Source organism: Phaenicophaeus curvirostris, chromosome 10 (genome assembly GCF_032191515.1).
Source record: "Phaenicophaeus curvirostris isolate KB17595 chromosome 10, BPBGC_Pcur_1.0, whole genome shotgun sequence".
In the NCBI taxonomy this organism is placed as follows: domain Eukaryota; kingdom Metazoa; phylum Chordata; class Aves; order Cuculiformes; family Cuculidae; genus Phaenicophaeus; species Phaenicophaeus curvirostris.
This window is the reverse complement of record NC_091401.1, coordinates 27421296-27440719: the sequence shown is the minus strand read 5'-3', so window position 1 is coordinate 27440719 and position 19424 is coordinate 27421296. Positions and strand designations below refer to the sequence as shown.

At 47.7% G+C, this 19424-nt stretch overlaps 2 protein-coding genes across 5 annotated transcripts in view; both read left to right on the top strand.

Moving 5' to 3' along the window:
• The first annotated feature begins 380 nt into the window (after positions 1 to 380).
• LOC138724750 (transcription cofactor HES-6-like) lies at positions 381 to 1354 on the top strand. The gene is made up of 2 exons (XM_069864966.1): positions 381 to 452; positions 552 to 1354. Exons 1-2 carry the CDS (start codon positions 381 to 383, stop codon positions 819 to 821), a joined length of 342 nt encoding a protein of 113 aa, XP_069721067.1. The 3' UTR covers positions 822 to 1354.
• Positions 1355 to 11782: 10428 nt separating this feature from the next.
• MAP3K13 (mitogen-activated protein kinase kinase kinase 13) overlaps positions 11783 to 19424 on the top strand; it is a 50853-nt gene continuing 43211 nt past the window's right edge. For 2 of the 4 annotated variants that reach the window (XM_069864714.1, XM_069864719.1), the window contains exons 1-2: positions 11783 to 11901; positions 14373 to 14458. The gene's annotated coding sequence lies outside the window, so the exon portion shown is untranslated. The remainder of the gene's footprint in view (positions 11902 to 14372; positions 14459 to 19424) is intronic. The other 2 variants (XM_069864718.1, XM_069864715.1) reach the window with 1 other exon arrangement.

Here is a 19424-nt window from a genome sequence, read left to right as displayed (position 1 = left end):
GATGTGATCTCCGGGCGCGGCCGGAGCTGACGATCCCCGAGGTCTTTTCCGACCCAGTGACTCGCCGGCCGCACGCAGCGGGCGATGCACGAACCCCACGCCCGCCCCGAGGCTTCGAACGGCCTCTAGTTGCGCCGGGGCAGGTTCAGATCGGACATCAGGGAAGGTTCGTTCACCGAGAGGGCCCTGCGGCCGCGGCAGAGGCCGCCCGGGGCGGCGGGGGAGCCCCATCCCGGGGGGTCGCCGGACGGGCGGAGGAGGCGCCCGGGGCCGTGACTGAGGGTTCAGCGCACGGGGACGGCCCCGCCCTTGGCCGCCATTGGCCGCGGCGCGCGCCGCGCGGGGCATAAGAGCGGCGCGCGCGCCCCCGCCCCCCCGCCATGGCGGCCTCGCGGCGCGGCCCGCGGGCACCGGGCGAGGAGCGGCGGCGGCGGCGCCCGCGCGGGGCCGAGGTGAGCGGGGCCCGGGGCGGGCGGGGGCGGTCCCCGCGCGGAGCGGTCCCCGCGGCGGCGGGGCGGGGCCGGGGCCCGCGCTGACCGGTGCCGTTGCAGGCGCGGCGGCGGCGGCGCGGGGTCCCGGTCCCGGCCCGCGGGGCGAGCGAGCGGTTCGCCGCCGGGTACATCCGGTGCCTGCACGAGGTGCACCGCTTCGTCTGCAGCTGCCCCGGCATCGGCGCCGCCGCGGCCGCCGCGCTGCTCGGGCACCTGCTGCGGGCCCTGCCCCGCGCCGCCGAGCCCGGCCCGGCCGACGGACACGACGCCTCCCGGACGCGCGGCTCGTCCTCGCCCGGCTCGCCCAAGCCCGTCTGGAGACCCTGGTGACGCGCCCGGGGACAGCGGGCGCCGCCCGGGGGCCGCGGCCCAGCGCGGTTGGAGGGTCCCCGCGGGTGCCCGCGGCAGCCGAGACCCCGGGACGGGGACCAAAGCTCTTTGGAGCGTGTTACTTTATGACCCTGTCTCCTGGCCCTTGTAAGCGGTCAGACGTCGCTACCTTTTGCTCTTAAGAAAAAGCCCTCGTGTGTTTTAAATCGTGGTGGTTAACTCCGAGAAGCTCGGATAAGTCTGCATGAAGAGTTTCAAGCGTCCTAGTGATAGTGAAGATCCCTGAAGGGGTTTGGTGTGTTTGACGTCTGTGCTTGGTCACGGTCTGGAGTCTCGCCTTCAGTGAAGGAAGGGAAAACTCTTGGAATGAGTTGAACATATAAAACTTACTGGTGTCAGGGTGCCTTCTGGAAATGGGTGTCTTTATGCACATTTTGCTTTTAGCACATTTGAGTTTATTGTGACTTTATGTATATTAGGGTGCCAAATGTTTTTTTATTTTTAATCTTTAATAAAAAATACTGAATTAACAACTGACTGCATTTATTTTGGAGGGTAATGTACTTCTAAGAAGTTTGAAAAAAAATTAAAAATACATTTCCCTAGTGTTCACTATCAACAAAACCCTGTATGTGATGCAGACACAATGCTGGTAAGGAAGCACTTAAATCTTGCAGTAAGTGGTGTTGGCTCAAACGTTGGGATTCAAATGTTTCTTTTGTTTGATGCTAGTAGGCACCTGGGCTGTGCAGTGAGCGAGGCCATTGGTGTGGGCTGAGCTCAGGCCACAGGTTTCTGCACCGGTTTGTCTGGATGCCAGCATCGGACCTCCTCACTTGTTCTCCTGGCTGAAGGTGTTGCTTGTACGTCACCAGCCCCAGCTTCAGAAACACTGGGCAAATCCTGACACAGCTTCACAAGGCTTTGGGGTCGAGGGTTGGAGGCTTTTTTTTGACCTTCAGTGCAGAGTTGAAGTGTGCAATGGATTTGGGAAGTATTCTTTAAAAACATGTTTTTAGGGGGCTGAGTCGGGAACCTCAGCATTCTGCATCGGGTCTGACATCTTCCTTGTTCCTGCTTTGGGGACATGCCAGGTTATTTAGGCTGCGGTAATACCTTTCAGAGAGCTGTCATAAAGAGGGAAACAAAGGATTGGAAAGTTACTTAATATGTGCAAGTTCCCAAACACAGAAGAAGCCAGAAAGAAATTCACCCAACCACCCAGGGACTGGAAGTGTAATTCTTTTGTTAACAATCCTATGGCTTAATAAAAAGGGAACTAGGGTGCTGGTAAGACCTCTCCTTTGTAGTTTCCTTTAGGCTACCTGAGGTGGGTGTTCTTGTTCAAAGAGCCATCAGATTTGTGTAGCCCTTCTCATCCCTTTGTGCTAAACTCCCTTTCAACTAGGGGGAGAGGGGCAAACACCAGCTCAGCCGAGGCAGGGTGAGAGCTGCTGTAGTGACCTTTCTGTTGGCGGTTTGAGGTGCAAATGAACGAGGGGCCTGGGATGCTTGCACTGACAGTAACCCCATGTGCATGACATGACTTCTTGGACTGAATCTGTGCTTCTCCAGCCCCAGCATGTGGCCAGATTTACCTCTTTATAGGCACTTCCCAGGTATTGGTGTTTGATACTTTACTCTCCACTGCTGCTTGATTAGTCCGGATGATGATGCCTTTCTGTTTGCACATTACACTGACCTGACCCCTCTGCTGTTGTGGGAGCACTGGAGGCAGCTTGGTTTGGTTTCCATGAGATGAAAGACCCCTGAGTTAGAGCTCTTCTGGAATGCTCCTTTGAAAGCAAGTGTAAGTCCTGACACTGGGGTGACAAACACAGCCAAGAGTCAGCATCTTTGTGCCCGCAGTGGTTTGGGTCTGGCAGCAATCATCGCTGCTGTGTGGTGTTGGAGATGTGCTGCTTAGCTTCCCCTGTACTGGCCCTGGAGAATCAGAGCTGAGGTTGGTCTTACCTCTGCTCCTGGATGTAGCGCTGGTGGATCTGTTGCGCTTCCCACCTCCAGGGTGTCTCCCCGAGCAGCTCCTGGGACAGGGCTGGGGGGCTGGGCACGTCCCCTCGCTGCTGCTGTGGAAGGGAGCAGGCAGAGGGGCTGCTGGCCAGGGGCTCTCCCAAAGCTGGGGTGGGGACAGCCGCAGCAGGACAACAGCCTCTCCTGGTGTGTCTGTGGAAAGAAGCAGCCGGGCCTAAGCAGGACAGTTAGGAGTTTTTTGAAGTGTCAAAAGCATTTTAGAAATGTGTTGGCAATAAGGCCTTTCTTTTTTTAAATCCACAAATTAGGTTCACAGGTTTGCATCCTCTGACGAGGTGTTGCTGGATTTTTCCATTTGCATTGCTGTTCCTTGCCGTGAAGGTGTCAAACCCAGCACTGCCTTGACAAATGCAGGAAGGGATGGTAGGAAAGACAAACCCGTGGAGCCTTTTCAAGTCCTTCTCTACAGAAACAGCCTTTATTCTTTTCCATTCCAAAGCTATACAAACAGTACCCGATGTGACAGTGCCTTGTCACAGGAGAGAGGAGCGGCGCGCTAACAGGCTCTTGTTTGATGTGCAGCTGAAGAATGACAGAAAGAAGGGGTCGTTTCTAGCTGCGGGGGCAGGGCCGAGGGCCCGGGCACGTCCCCTCGCTGCTGCCGTGGAAGGGAACAGGCGGAGGCCCCGCGCCCCCAGGCCCCGCCCCTTACGCGCCGTCGTTAAGCCCCGCCCCTCAGCAGTCCCCGCCCCTCCCTGGATCCGCCCCCTCCCAGGCCCCCCACCTCAACAGTCCCCCCCATCACCAGCCCCGCCCCTCCATAGCCCCCGCCCCCTCCAGGCCCCGCCCCGCCCTAGAGTCTCCCCGTCGAGGCCCCGTCCCCTCAGCAGCCCCCGCCTCCCCAGGCCCCGCCCCCCGGGTCGGGCGGCCCCGGAGGTGACGCGGCGGCGGGGCCGCAGGTGCAGGTAACGCGGGTCCCGGCGCGGTCGCCGCTCCGCGCGGGTCGCTCCGTTCAAAAAGCGAGGGGGTCGCGAGGGGCGGGCGAAGCTCGGGGGCGGCGAGGGCTTAGGCAGCGAAAACGTCCCGGAACGGTTTGTGTGGAAGGGACCGCGCAGCCGGGCAGCGCCGCCCCGGTAGGGGCGCTTCCCGCCGGTCCCGGGGGCTCCGAGCCCGGTCCGGCCCGGGACACCGCCCCGGGCAGAGCCGCGGGGCCCAGGCGGCTGGACTCGGTGCCCTTAAAGGTCCTTCCCAGCCTAGCGATTCAGCCTAGGGCAGGCTGAGAGAGGCGGGAGAAGAGAAGGCTGCGAGGAGACCTTAGAGCAGCTTCCAGTGCTGAAAGGGGCTCCAGGAAAGCTGGGAGGGGCTGTTTACAAAGGCTCGGAGCGACAGCACTGAGGGGGCGCACTGGAGGGGGGGCAGATTTAGACTGGACATAAGGAGAAGTGTCTATACGGTAAGAGTTGTGATGCCCTGGCCCAGGTTGCCCCAAGAAGCTGTGGCTGCCCCATCCCTGGAGGGGTTCAAGGCCAGGCTGGATGGGGCTTGGAGCCCCTGATCCAGTGGGAGGTGTCCCTGTCCATGGCAGGGGGTGGAAAGGGATGAGCTTTGAGGTCCCTTCCAATCCAAGTTATTCTATGATGGGGAAAGGCATTTCCCAGGGCAGGATGTGTGATACCAGCGTACGTGCGCTAAATGGATGCACGTAGCGCTCGTGAGTGTAGGACAATGACAATGAAACCTCTAGAGAAAGTGGACAGGCGCCTGTTGTCCTTTCTCATTTGAGCTCTGTGGGAGTTTTGCTGCTGGGAACTGCTAGGGCCTTGTGACTTCATTTGCAGTTTTCCTTCTCTTCTCCTCTGGTTTTATTAGTTCAGAGAGCGGCTGCTCTGAACGTGCTGCTCTCATTCTCCAAAAAGTAAAGGGAAATGCTTTCTGTGCTCACCAAAATGGATTTGGATGCCAATCTGACCACTCCGAGGAGACTTTTGAGATGTAAAAGTTTATTTCTGCGTGGTAACTGTGTCAGCAAGGGTGGAATTTCCAGAGGTCAGGTCTAAGGTGACCTTAGCCCTGAAGAGGCTGGCTCTGCACACCTCGTCTCTAGCCCTCAGTTTCCATTGCCTCTCACGGTGGTGCAGGTGTAGGCGGCGGTGCAGTTGGCTGGGTCCGTCTGCCAAACCAGCCGGCGGTCAGCGCGGTGCAGGGAGGGAGTGGACAGCTGGGCGTGTGTCTGTCCAGAGCTGTGGTGTCTGTACCAGGGAGAGGCAGGCCCATCCGGGGCACGTTCCCTGAGGCTGCGCTTCCTCGGACAGGTGAGCTGCCCTGGTGTTTGGGGTTGTTTTTTTGGTGGTTTGTGTTTGTTTTGGTTTTAGTTTGGTATTTTCTTTTGTGAAAGCTGTGCAATGCTGTGTCCTCATTTCATGACATGGCTAATATTCTTATCCTTCCCCCCTCCACTCTTTCACGGTAGAAATACTTCTGTTTCCTGAGAAGTGTACTTTTGGATGGCACCAATCTCTGTGTGTGGAGAGTTAGAAATGTAGAGCTGGAGTGTTTTTAGGGTTTATTTGTGGCGATGATCACCAGTAACTCCACTGGAACCACTGCTAGAACAGATGCTCAGTTTTAGAGAATAAAAAGTAATTTTTGCCAACAGTCAATAAAGAAATTGCATTTAAACACTGAAAGCAGGAGACTACAGAGTTGAAACAGTAATAGTTAACAATAAATTACTCCCAGTTGCTCAGTTTTGGTCTGAATTGTATTTTAACAGCTGTTTCTGTCATCAGAAAGATCTGTCCAAAAAAATGTTAAAAGTTGAGATTCTCGGCAAAAATTTACAGTGGAGGCATGTGGAGAATTTTCTGCTGTTATCAACAGTTTGGTTGGCTTCACTAAGACTAAGAACAATCTGTGTGCAAGAAACAATCATTCTTTTGTGTATTGTATTATGCTAAAGTCTCTGTTAGTACAGCAGCTCGTAGATTTTACTCAGATACTTATTGGAGAATAAATACTTCTTGTAATGTCAGAGAGCTTTATATAAGCCTTTGTGACATAGTTTAATGTCTTAATTGCAGTGTTAAAATACTGCTTCTTGAAAAAGTGCTGAATTTCCAGCACTTGCCGTGGTTTAGTTTGAAATGATTTTTACAGTGTGGCCTCTGCCTCAAACCTGTGCCTACACACCTGTGGTGTGTACATCGTATTGCTTAGATCTCCCTTCATGGTAACATTTTCTTTTAGGTCCTTCATTACAATTATTAAAGCTGAATCTAACTGCCGTCCTTGTAGATTTTATCTTTACAACTTCTAATAGAGAAGATAATTGTCCCTTTTTTATTCTTTGTTAGAAAAGATAGCATAAGGTTTAATAAGTTACTACATCAGATACTTAAGGTCTCAGCTGTGCAGGGCTTAAGTTAAATATTGACTTGCTGTATGGGACTTTGGTCTTGTGTAACCCTTGCTGAAGCTGCAGCCAGGAGAATGGTATCGTGGCAAAGGTAAAGAACGGCAGCTTAAAATCACTCCCAGTGAGTCAAAGCCAGCCTCGCTGTGCACAGAGGCAGCTCACAATCGCAGAGGAGGCTCAGCTTGGTGATGTTGTAACCTATTAAATGTGGAGTTAATTCCTCTGTCTCTTTCTTGTCTCTGTGGAAGATAAAAATCAATTAAAATGCCATTTAAAGAAAAGCATGAAATAAAGATGTGAAAAATGTTACTGTTTTATGCAGTGTAGCCTTCGCGTACGTGAGCATAAACCCTCCTCCGGCACGGCTGTGCCCAGCGTTGGTTGTTGCTGCTCCGTGAAGTGAGGGGGTAATTCAGTTTGTGTCAGGGTGGTGGCAGTCCTCTCTCCTTCTGTAGGGAGGGAAATGACTGGAGTTTGGGGTCTCATTGCTGCTGCCAAGTCTGGGGGTCCTTTCTAATCTTACTCTGGTTTATACTAAACCATACCTTTGACTTGAAGAAATTCTGTGTGCTGGCTGTCGGGTGCTTTCCTCTCTGGGGCTGTGCCTCCCGGTGTAAGAAGGCTCTTTGTGTTTCATAAACACGTGATCACTTGAAAAAATAAACCTTTCTCATTCTTGCAAACATTCACTTTCAAACACAAACTCAGCTCAGCTGGTTCAGTATCTGCAGCCTGATCCATGATTCTTTCCTTGCTGTCACGGGCTTTCTTACAAAGATCTCAAATCAGATTGCTAAACTGATTCAAAACCGATATCTCCAATGCAGTCTTGAATGCTTTGCTGTGGGTAGCTCAGCATACAACACAGAGCCACATATTAAAGAAAACTCATTTTTCTGGAGCTAAGCGGCTTTGTAAGTGGGAGGCGTCTTAGGCTTTTCTTATTTGACAGCGGGGAACAGGAGTTTCAAGCTGATCAGGAGGTTGTTAGCAATAAAAAAAAAAAAAAGCCAGTCATCTGAGGTGCTTTAGGTGAAGGAATTTCTACATCCTTTACTAGTAAGATATTTTGAGCTGTTTGCATGCAGGTAGGGGAATAAGTTATTTTTTGTCTTTGGTAAGTCTGGTCTGCTGTCAGAATCTAGTTCTAGGAGTGTTTTTCTCCTGTGTTGTTAGAAGGCTGAGTATGTCTTGTGTCAACTTCATTAGCTACAAACTGAGTTTTCAATAGAAGAAACATTTTAGGTGTAGGATTGGGTTGATAAATCCTACCTTTTTACTTATTCGTTGCAGAACCATTTCTTTCACTGCTATGGGCGTGAATTGTTCCTTGCTCACTTGCTGGATGCTCTGGAACATGCATCTGTGGAGCTGTCTGTCAAGAGACTGTGGAGTAAAAGGTGGTTCAGTTTTCTAGCATTCCTGTCAACTGTCTCCGCACTGTCAGTTCGGCAGTGGGGTATGATTTGTTGTCAGGTGTGTTTCAAAGATGCATGGGCGCTTGGTGTGACCGAGGTCAAGGTTTAGGCTGGACTCCAGATGGTATTCAGGGGATTATGTCCAGAGCTCATTACCGCTGTTCTTTGTATAAGTCTGAATAGTTACATCACAAAGTTTTTTTTTCTTTAATGATTCATTAGGCAATCTAGTGGGGAAAAAACCCCAACTTTTAATCTTTCTGATGAAGGGTGTTATTCCGGGAGCCCATCTGGCTCACATTGAGCCATACCCCAGCACCTGCAGACAGTTCCAAAGGCTATTTGCTTCCTGCCTCTGAAAAGGAGTTCTGTGAAGTCTGGATATCTCTTTTTCTCTGCGTGCATGGTGTACATTTCTCCTTGCATCCACCTACCGCGTGAGCGAGCTGCTGTGGTGCGAGCTGGGAGCCAAGGCCTCTGCCTGCGGTTTATTCAAGTGCAGGCTGCTCTGAGTCAGCGTGTGCTGGTTTTAGAGTTCCCTCCGGGAGATGGGGGACAGCCTGTCTCCCCTCAGGGCCCAGCAGAGGGGAGTGCAGTGATGTCTGCTTGAGTGTCACTGTGCTGGACCAGCTGGTTTGGTCAGAGAGGACTCTGTCTTCTGCAAGGGAGCATTAGCGGGGCCATCCAGGGGCAAGCTGGTAAGGAAGCATTCATCTTACTCCGTTGATTTGTCTTGGTTGCCAGGAAGCATCCTGTCCACCTTTCAGAGACTTGTGAGCTATTGCTGCTCCTGTTTTAGCTCAACAGATTTGCTCTGAAGCTCATAAATAAAAGGTCAGCATCCCCGACATCTGCAGCTCTGGGTCACTGTGACAGCCTGTCTTGTTGGGTTGCCTTGTCACTGTCTCGTTTGGTGCCTGATGCTGTGACCGCCACAGTTTTGGCCTTTGGTCTGTGGCAGGGCGGCTTAGTGCTAGCGGGGATGAAGTTTCCTCTCCATGATATGCCTCCCTGTCTCTGAACTACTTGGGTATCCCTTGAAGAGCAGTTTCCCACTGGTGCTGTGTATCCAGCACTGCTGCTGGCTTCAGATCAGCCAAGTACCTGAATGTTGGTGGAAGTGGAGAAAACATTGCCGGAGTCTTGTGCTGGTGGTGCCATGGACATCTGCAGGTAGCAGATTGACTTATGAGTTTTCCTTAATACCATTTGTTCTCTACCTGTTTTCCGTATAACAATCTGAGTGCTAAAGTTTGCAGCATTGTATTAGGATGCCCTTTTTGGAACAAGAGTATTTAGAAATTGCTTTAGTCTTAGGGCTATGGGAGGACTTCTGTCTCCGTACCTTCTGAAGTGAAGGTTAGCATCTGATAGTGCTGAGACAGTACTTTGCCCTTCCTGGAGCACTCTTTTAATGGGCTGTTTGCATTCCTCAGGGTACAGTGTCCTGTAGTTTCCACGTTCCTGCCTGTCCGTAATGGTGCCGGTTAACTGGTTTGATGTGTTCTCATGATTAGTGCAGGTGGGTTCAGGAGCAAGTTGAGATGTGCAGGGGAGTGACTGAGGAGATAGCTGCACGATAGCCTCCCTGCACTTGAAACCACGGGGATTGTTTGCAGAGTTGTTTTTTCCCCTATGTCATGAGCCAGAATGTACGAGTTGCAACAGAAAGAGATATGATGATGTCCCTAAGAGGCAAAGAGATTTGTATGGGATTTCTTTTGCGTTGTTGGGGAACAGTTGACCTTGGGACCAGTGCTGTGAGCTTGCTGGTGGGCTGGCTGCTTTCCTGTGCCTCTGAACATACTGAAGCAGCAAAGATCATTCCCCAGGCTGAGTGTGAGAATTGGTCAGTGCCCTCTTCAGAAACTAGATTACCTTAAAGTCAACCTTTTTGCCTTCATTTCCAACAGGAACTGCCAGTTCTTGTTTGAAAAAGCTAATTCTAAGCCCCGTCTTCCCGATTAATGGAGCAGGAAGCTCTTGTGTACATGTTTGACCCCAAACTGGCTGCTGCTCAAGGCTCTGCAGCATGCAATGCCTCATGTTACGGCAGGTGATGGGTGGCTGATTTTGTTGATTCCCTCCTGGGCAAGGCATACTTGTACCTTCTGCCTGTTTTGTGGGAGGCCCACGTGGTTGCTGGATGGAAAGAAAACCCTGCCTTCAGATTTGTGTAACATTGCACAGGCTGGGTGCTAGGTGCTTCTTGACACTTGGAACAGCCCGCTCTTATCCAGTACCAGACTTGTCATCAGTGCCAGGAAAAATGGTAATGAAGAACCTGCTCAGCCAAAGGGCCAGCTTCCCTTCTTTGCGCTCAGCAAGCTCCATGTTTCCTCTGTAGGTCACGGTACTTCATACACCTTAATTTCTCTTCTTTCCTGGTGAATCATGTTTTTTCTTTCTTGGTGAGTCATGCTTTTCCCAGGTTGCTTCCTGAGATTTCATTTCACTCCTTTTTTCGAAGCCTCACATCTCCAAAGCAGAAGTGCTACACCACACTTGTGTGTTCAGAGAAGACTTTGTTTTTATCGTTAGAATATTAAATCTTTTGGAGGTTCTTTGAAGCTACTACTGATGGAGCAGGGCTATTGCCAGAGTCACTTGGAGGTGCATTAGAGACTCCCGGGAGCTTGTTGATGAAAGGTATTCCTTGTCCTCCTTTCTCCCCAGGCTAGCTCAGATTATGCTGATAGAATTAGTGAAGAACACTTCCAAGTCTGATATCACTCTACAGTAAAAACCTGGAAGTTTGTTGAGATACTCACCAGGCACCGGGACTTTGCAGAGTTATCCAGGAATGAAACTGCATTTTGTGGAGCAAGATGTACTGAGATTGCTGTTTGCATGGAGGACTCTGATGCTTGTTTTTAGATAGCTGCAAAAGACTGTATCCTGAGCTGCAGTTACTAGGAAGCAGCTGTTTTCCCCTAGACTTCTTGGCTAGTGGGAATCTTGAGAGTACAATGTGAGTAATCTATTATAAAAGAGATGGAGGGTTTCACTGCCTTGAGCAGCATCGTGACCCTTTCACGGACACTTCCAAAAGGACAAAATATTGATAACAGGAACTGCAGGACATGCTGTGTTGTAATTTTTATCCGCCTAAGTAGCCGCTAGTCCGATTCCATTAATGTTTGCATATTTAATAAAATTTTTAATGAGTTGGCAGTTATCTCTGAACATCCAGCAGAAGCAGTCACAGAGCCTGGGTGGCTCTCAGATGTGGATTTCTCTCACTTTGAATGCATGTGGCCTTTCCTTGGGCAGTCAGCACTTGACAGACTACAGCACACTTTGATTCAGTTTGTACTGATGTACATTCACAGTAGATTCCTAATTTGGTTGGAGCCCTAGGGTTAAGTTTTCAGGGAAGGAATCGTTTTGAAAAGCTGGACGTAAGAGAATGTGACCTTGGTTAATCTCATACCGCACCATCTCTCTACTTGGGATGATTCTTGCTAGTGATCTAATTATTTTGGCTGCAGAACGGGCCTCCTAGGGAATTTATTTCTAATGTGGCTTTTGCTCATTTACAATGCCAGTGCTTTTGCTTCGCCTTTTCAGCCTTACTTTCCAAACATACATGAAACTCCTTGGAATCCCAAGTAGACTAAGAAGTGCCTTGGTTGTGCTGCACAGTTGGAACCAAGTGTCTCAAACAAGGTTAAGAGAGCTAATCTGTTATCTAGGGAACCTTGATAAAAGTGGGCAGAAAGGTTCAGCGTTTGTGCTTTTAAGATAAACCTAACTGTAGCAAATATATGTCAGTAAGTAAAACGTAGCAGACATGGTGAAAAGGGACTTCTGAAAACACAGTGTAATTCTCAGTTCTGTCACCAGTACGCCTTTCAATGAGTCACTTCCCCATTACCTGCCTTTAGGATAAATTCTTGTGCTACTGTAATGTAGCTTGTAAGTGTATGAGCTGCGAGAGTTGCAGGGGTAAAAGAAGCAGCCCTTACTACTTTCTTTGAGATAAGACAACATTGTAATTCAGTGGCTGGACCTGTCAGATTGATTGACCTTTCAGTCTGTCTGGTAAAAAGCAGGAAAAATGTAATGTTTATGTCACATAGTGTCTTCATCCGGGAGCTCTGCATTTTAAATTTGAGCTCTTTCTGTATCTCCAGAATACCGGTTTCTGAGAGGAAGAGCAAAGGGTTAATGACGAAAACGGATGGACCATTACATCTTCCAAAATGAGCCTCTTCACAGTTTTCTACTGGAGACTAACGTGTCTTGAAGGTGAGTGGGTTTCAGTTGTGAGATGAGCTGTCCCGTGTCTTGGGCCCTGACCATCTGTCTTGCCAAAGACAGATCTGGCCTCCTCTCAGCTTAGCGTGCAGCTGCCTTTCCAGGCTGGCACAGCCCATAGATGCGTGCTCACAGAAATGTACGTTTTATTGTTGGGAGAAATATAGGAGAAGTAGGTAATATCTTCCACCATACCAGTATCATTTATTCGGAAGCTTGAAAAAGCTGGAGTGCTTGGTGAAAGAGGTGAACCATTGGGAGCATGGGTATTTTTTGGTGACTGGAGGAAACACAAGTGTTTTATTTGTAGGGTGAGAAAGTTAAGTTTAAGATAAACTTTTGTTTGGTTAACTTAAACTAAGTAAGGCGTTTTCAAATTCTGTTCCAGTTGTACCTCAGGTGATACTATCAGCCTTCAGAGTAGCTAAAGAAGAGTACTTGGCTATCAAAGGTGGTAAATTAATTTCTCCAAAGTAAGGAGCATAATGCTTGAGTGAAATTAAATCAAAATTGTTTTGTAGAGTTTGTGATATCTTTTGTTATTTTTGTACTCAGCTCCTTAGGACTGTAGGCAGTGACTGTACAGTATTGCTTCAAAGTCCTTTAATAACAGAAATCAAAATGGAAAATGTTACGTAAGTCCTGCACTCAACATTGAAATAAAACCAGGATTTCTGAGACACACAGTTTAAAATATCTTGTGTTAGACTTTACTGTGACTTTAATAAATAACTTATAAACGAAAGTTATGACTCTATGTGAGCCTAGGTTTGCCTGTCTAGTAGCATTAATTCTGCATTTTAATTAGGCTAATACGATTGTTTTTCTGCTGTTTACTTAATTGAAAATTAATTTTTCTGGTTTTTTGGTATGAGCAACCTAGCACCTATGAACTCAAAGCTAATGGTGAGTGCAAGTGGTGAAACATAAATCGAGGCAGTTGTCAGTTGCCATTCTGTTGGCACAGAAGCGATTCTAGAAAGTTCAGCATTGGAGTCACAGGCCTCTTGTGTGTAAATGCTTTTCGGTGTGAGGTAGAAATTCAGCCTACAGTGAATTTGTTTTTCCTGTGGTTTTTTGAGATTTGAAGCTGTATCTCATTATCCATGCGAGTTTCTTAAGTGGCATTTGGTGGCACTGATGAGCCTCTGTTGTGTGGTGCTTGGTGGAGGGCAGCAGGGCTGCAGTGTCAGGGGCTGTGCTGCTTGAGGAGGAAAAGACTTGTAGCTGGAGAGGGAAATACTGTTCGCATTCACGTGTGCTGTTTGGTCTCTGGTGTGATCTGCCAAATTCTGCACAGAAGGGTGGAAACCTGAATCCCTCAAACCAAAAGATGCTACCAAGTTGCAAAAGGGTCAATTGTATTGAGTAGTTGCCTGTGTTTTCCAAGTGCCCCCTTCAGAGTCAATAGGATGAGCTATGGAATGCTTTGGGAACATGTATGAATACCTTAATTTTTTATATATTAGATCCGTAGGCCTTTGTATGGAAAACTGGTCCTGGAGGAACAGAATTTGCAGTACTGGGTCAATGTTCCTGTATCAGCACTTTGTTTCTGACTCATTTGTCATTAATTGTAAGTGCATTGCCCTGGGTGTTCCTTAATAGCTATGTGTGGAGAAAAGGAAACTGAAGTGCTCAAAGTACAAACTGAGGTCAGTTGAATGCTCTCTTTTATGAGCTGGAACAACTGGATTTTGAGTTTGTTGTTACATGTAGTTAGACATTGAGAACTCCTGGAAGGCTTTGAATAGAAACTTGCTGTTGACGTTTCACATTTTCTACCTAATGATGTGGAAGCTAATCTAATGCTACAGAGAAGCAGGCTGTGTTCCAAGAGCCGTAAGTTGAGTTCTTTTCCATGTATATGGAAAAAATATATTTTTTTTCTGCTTTACTGTGTTTGCAGTATAAACATTGAAAACATGCCAGTAGATTTTAGAGTACTGTAGTTTCTTCTGTGTTGTGCACTCCTTGCATGTAAAATGGCTTTGGATGGTTATGTATTTGTACAATTCATTTGGTTTTGGGCGAAAGGATATTTAAATGCACTCTCTGAATTCTGCACAAGTAATGATATGGGTGTTAATCTCCAATATTAACAAGTTCTTGTGATGTTTGAATGATTGCAGAAATCTGCAGTTACATCACATGCTGTTCTCATGTGGATGAAGGGTGTTTTGGAAGTAAAGGTGTTATCTGTGAACCTTTTTGCCAAAAAATGTGGGACACTAGGGAATCTCACTTGGGAATATTTATTCTGGTGTCATCTGTACTTTTCCATTGATGTGGATGAACAGAAATACCTCTTCTTGCTTTTACTCTCCTTTCTTTCTTCTGCTTTCACATCTTATGAAAAGCACAGCTTTGATCTGTGGAGAAAGGTTGGACAACAGGGTAAAGAAAGAGGGAGAGTGAAAAGAGAGCATTTTGCTGCTCTAAGGCTTCTTTGTTCTCTGAGGGAAGAGCTGAGCTCCCAATGGTTTCATATGCTCTCCTGTTACCTGTTCAGGTACTGGTCAGAAAGCCTAAATGGATGGATCCTTCTCTGTGTGAGTCATCCGGTAGATGTCAGGCTGTGCTGGCATTCCTGATTCTGTCAGCTCTTACTGATTCCTATGCTGTGCTTATTGCTGACTTGAAATTTCTTAGCTGCTCTCACAGCCCCAGTGGGTTTGGCCAGCACGGGCTCTCCTAGTGGTGTGTGGTTGGAGAGAGACCTCCGCTGGAGCTGGTAGCTGTTTGGGCCTGTTCGGAAGTTGTATTTTCAACAGGAGTTGGAAAATATTTGGAGATGTTTGCAGTGAAACAGTTGGTACTGATTCTTGTCTGCAAGCCTGCTCTTGGTCAGAGGCAGCATTGTGGTTTTCCAGATTGCCTGCAGGCTGGATCTGGTGCCTGCTCTGATTGCATCCCTCCTGCAGGACAGGGCTCCGGAGGAAGCGCAGCTCTGGCCTTCCATGGGAGTGCTGGAGCACATTGTGCTCCGAGCTGTTCCTAGAGCAGGAGGTGTCAGCAGTTCATTCCTGCTTCACTGATGTAAGGACAGCTGGCTGCTGCAGATAGGGCTTTAGGGCTGGAGGTCTGTGAGCCACTTCAGATTCTCAGGGTGTTTTTTCCAGCTTCCTGAGTAAAGCAATTCTATTTTTATGGTATATTTTTCTTACATTTAAATACTGCGTGGATATATTTAAGAAAATGTTTGATTACATTATGCTCATTTGTAATGATTAGATACTGATTAGCGTGAAAGAGGTGCAGCGTTTGATTCACTGTAAATTTGCCAGGTAGCGCTATTTGTCTGCGTGTTGCCTTATCAAATAAGATGATGTTGTTTCTCTTGCATGTTGCACTTGCCATCTTGAGACAGCATTACCTTTCTATATAAATAACTTTCGCTTGGTGTTCCCAAGTAAAGGAGAGGCTTGGTATTACTGGTAAAGTCAATGGTAAACTTTTACTTAGTATATTGAGCACTTGACTTGATTTTCAGTCTCCAGTGCATCAGCTTTGCTTTATCTGTTATTTTGAAGTAGCTGCGTTTGGAAAGGTTCTCAGCTCTTGTGTTTAGGTGTCTGTTACCACAGTTTACTTCTCCTGGAAATCTAAGCTCCGTCTTTGAGTTGATGCATCTTTTTAATCCCAAGCAAAGTGTAGTTATGATTTTATCTGTTTAATTTACACAATTTTGATAAAAACAGCTAGGTCATCCAGGAGTCAATTTGACGATAATAAATTCCTTCTGTTCTTTCTTAAAGCCTCAGTGAAAATGAAACATATTACATTTACTGTCTGTTCTCCGCACATTTTCATCCAGTGCAGAAGAAAATTAAGCTATTTTGACCTTTCTCTGGTGTGTGTAGCCGGTGAAGATGAGGGCAGAGAAAGACTTGGTAAAAATAAATGAAGTCGATATTGGTCTTTCTGAAGTTATTAGCGCACTCCAGCATGCTACAATTAACTTGCCGCCTGTGAAGGCAAGTGCAGGCCATCCCAGTTGCTCTTTCATCTTCCAAATCTTACTTGGTTTTGAGTTCTCATTCCTCTCCTTGGAGCGCTCTGTCACAGTGGTTTTGAGGTGGTGGCTCTGGGCGGGAGCCGTACACTTTATGGTGTGCAGCACATACCGTGTGCTTGCACCACCGGAAAAGGAGCTGTGCCTGGCTGAGATCAGGAGTGCTGGGGCCTTGGCGAGCCCCTGTCAGGGATACACCTACATGGATCAGACAAGGCTCGCAATGAACTGGAGGGAGGGTTTCAAGACGTTAACACTGTGTCTATCCCTTGCAAATTCCCCTGCACAGCGTTTCAAGACAAGAACCTGGATTAAAGGAGGCTGAGGGAGCGGCCACGTGGCCAGCTTCTGAAAGTGAGGCCTTCCAGCTGCATGCACTACCTAATGTGTACAATTCTACATTTTGTTGGTGTGTAATATTTACTAAGAATTCTGTTCTGAAGTGTTACAAATGCTTCTGCACGTTGCTTAAACGGGTAGGAGAAAAACACCCTGCCTAAAAAATAGCTATGTTTTAAGGTTAGACAGAAATTTAGCTTATTAGGACCCCTTAGAGTGAATGCTGTTAAATGAACTTTGTGATATGTAGCAGTGAAGAGAATTTCTGAATTTTATCAGCACTGAAGTATTTTTGTACAAAAATTACATACATGTATGGCTATAGACATGTCCAGTAGAAATGGGCAATTTTATTAAACCGTGAATTTAAGTTAGCATTAGAATGGTTGCCTGGGGCTTCTCTGCGCTCTGGATGGTTAATAGAGAATTGCCGAACTGCTAGGACAGAGAAGCCCAGAATAATTTTTCCTTGTCCCAGTTAAGTCAAGAACTATTAGAGCAGTGGAAATAAGGTTTCAACAAGAGGGGAAAAAAGGGTGAGGGAAGTGTCAGCTCTCACTCTTGCTAGTGAGAGGAGAGAATACCCAAATATGCCAGAAGTTAGACTGGAGGAAGGGCAAGTAGCCTTTACCAGGAAAGTAGGCTAATATTGCCAAAGCACATCAATGGATTGGGAATGGTTTTCACTCTAAAAATAGGTAAACTGTGTGAGCGTTAAACTGAGGAAGATGCACGGGTCAAAGGAATATGTGATTTTTCTGTCATGAAAGGCTGTTTCTCTGATACCAAGTCAGATGCTTGCATTGTTAAGAGTCATTCCTCTCCCATTGAGCACCACCGGCTTGCACTACACTCGCTATCCAGGAGGCTGTCGTTGTCCAGTGGCTTCTCTTCTGCCGGGGCTGGGAGCAGCTACAGAACTCCAGGAAACCCCTTTCACTGTCTAGCTGATCCTTAAATCTTTGAAGGAGTCTGGTTGGCAGAGATCTGACCTCAGTTATTTGTACCTTTCTCTGTTTTCAGCAGTCTGTGCCGAGGTGGTGTGGTTGAGTAGGAGCTGCTTATTTCTCAAACCAGAAAACACAGTCCTGCAGCACCTCCCGATGCCATGAGCTGTGTTGGCTGGCTTGATTGCTGCAAAGGACAGTTGGGTACCTTCAAAGGCCTGGATTTTACCTGCAGGCTCCTCTGCGGTCTGCAGCCTGGAGCGGAACCTGGCAACTGTTCTATTTCTTGGGCACACTGGGAGTGAAGATAACTTCTGCAGAACAGAGGGCTATTTGTGAGCCTAGTCAGAGACTATTACAGGGCCTAAGGTATGTTGCAAATGCTCAGTCTTCCCTGTAAGAATATGGTCTACTTCTTTGATTTAACTTTTTTAACTTAAAACAGTGCTGTATGGATGCTAAAAGCCCACGCTCCTAAAATAGATCAAGTAGAACAAGCTCTTTAGTGATGACTCCTCATCAGGGAAGGAGAGAGAGAAGGTAACAATGAGCAGATGGCAGGTATTACTCATCTCATCTAATATATCTAGAGACCTCAGACACTGTTGTCACAAAGGTGGTGGAGGAACACAGAGGGAAAGAATTCTCCTGACGAACCAGACTGGATATTAGAGTTGCACACCATACCGGTAGAGGAGGCCTAAGAAATGAGGGGACTTGCAGCCAAATGAGCTAAACCAAGTACAGTATGCTCACAGAGGCCCAGAAAGTCCCGGGCACATCCTGGCACTACTTTTACCTGCCCAGTTCGCAAAGCCATTGCCTCGTACGTTTGACGTGTCCCTAGGAGTGTTGTTCCTTTGAGCCCCCATGCTCATAACAATTGCCTCATCAGAAGGTCTAGTGCAAAGGTCCAATACCTCAGAAATAACTGAATTCTTCTGATTTCAATATCGGCTTGAATGTTGTTATGCCAGCTTTTGCTATAGTAAATGCAGTACCGAAGCTGCTTGATCTTTTCCTGTGGTATCTAAATTGCCAGTGTGCACCTTGCAGTCTGATTCAGCTGGCTCGGCGTCCCCTCTGTTCTCCAGCTTCCTGGTACCTACACGCTGGCCCTGGCCCTGACCCCGCTGGTGGTAAGCTTGTAGGAGAGCCTCTGAGATGCTGCTGCCTGCTGATTCACTGGGAACACATTGTGCAAGTGAAATATAAAATATGCACCGTTGCTTGTACATAAGTGGCGTCCAGCAAATTTGACACCACGGAGCAAGTAGGGCATCGAAGTACCTGTGGAGGCGTGGGGGGAGAAGTGCATCATTTCCAGTTTATTATACAAACAATGCAATCAGAGCGAGCATTTGCTTTAAAACCAGGTTGTCCAAAAAGCAGCACGGCCCCTACACTAGGCATCAGGAAGGCAGGGTGCAAATGTGGGCTCAATTAAAATCTTCAGCAACAAAAGCTGAGCTGCGTTGTCTCATATTTCTCCTCTTTTGTTTCATCATTTTGACATTCATTTGTGAAGGGAGCTAGTCTGCTGAAGATACTCCCATCATTTCTCACACTTGTGCCCAGACCTCTTTGGAGCCGAGCACCCTGTGGGCCTCTGGATCACAAGTACCATTTTGGTGGCCCCTTGCATCTTTGGGCTTCTACTATTGCCAATTACTGAAATGAATGACAAAGCGCGTAGGGCGCTTCTGCTGTCAGCTCTGCAGAGACCTAACGGGTTAAACTAAGCCCCGTTTATTAATGTTGGTACTTTAACTTTGAAAATGTGACAGCAGACAGGGCAGCAGGCAGTAAACACCATTAAGGGACAATACTGTTCAATATTTGCTGTTAATTGAGAGAGGCAGCAGCTGCTGGTATGCAGCTTCAGCCAGGATGAATTAGTAATGAGCCTGTAACTCTGGGCTTTTTCGTGGTTTAAAGTTGCATCAGCCCCTTACGGTTCAGTAGCACGCTTGGGATAGAAATAAAACATTATAGCAGGCCCTACACTGGAGATGTATTTTGTTTTTGTTTTCCATTGAGTTGTCATGGAGCTGTGGTGTCAGTGACAAATTTGGCAAAAGTAATCAAATTGCCTTGTATTTAAGGACCAAAGTTAAAGTTTTTGGGTTATCTTTTCTGTCCTGTGTGGCCAGACAGCAGGAATGTAGCAGGCAAAGCAAGCTCCTCCTTTGAAAGAAAGCACTTTTGCTGCTTTCT

Coding starts and splice junctions, on each gene's coding strand:
- LOC138724750 (XM_069864966.1), top strand. CDS start 381: ATGGCGGCCTCGCGGCGCGGCCCGCGGGCACCGGGCGAGGAGCGGCGG. Junction 453..551: donor GGCGCCCGCGCGGGGCCGAG/GTGAGCGGGGCC, acceptor GTGCCGTTGCAG/GCGCGGCGGCGGCGGCGCGG.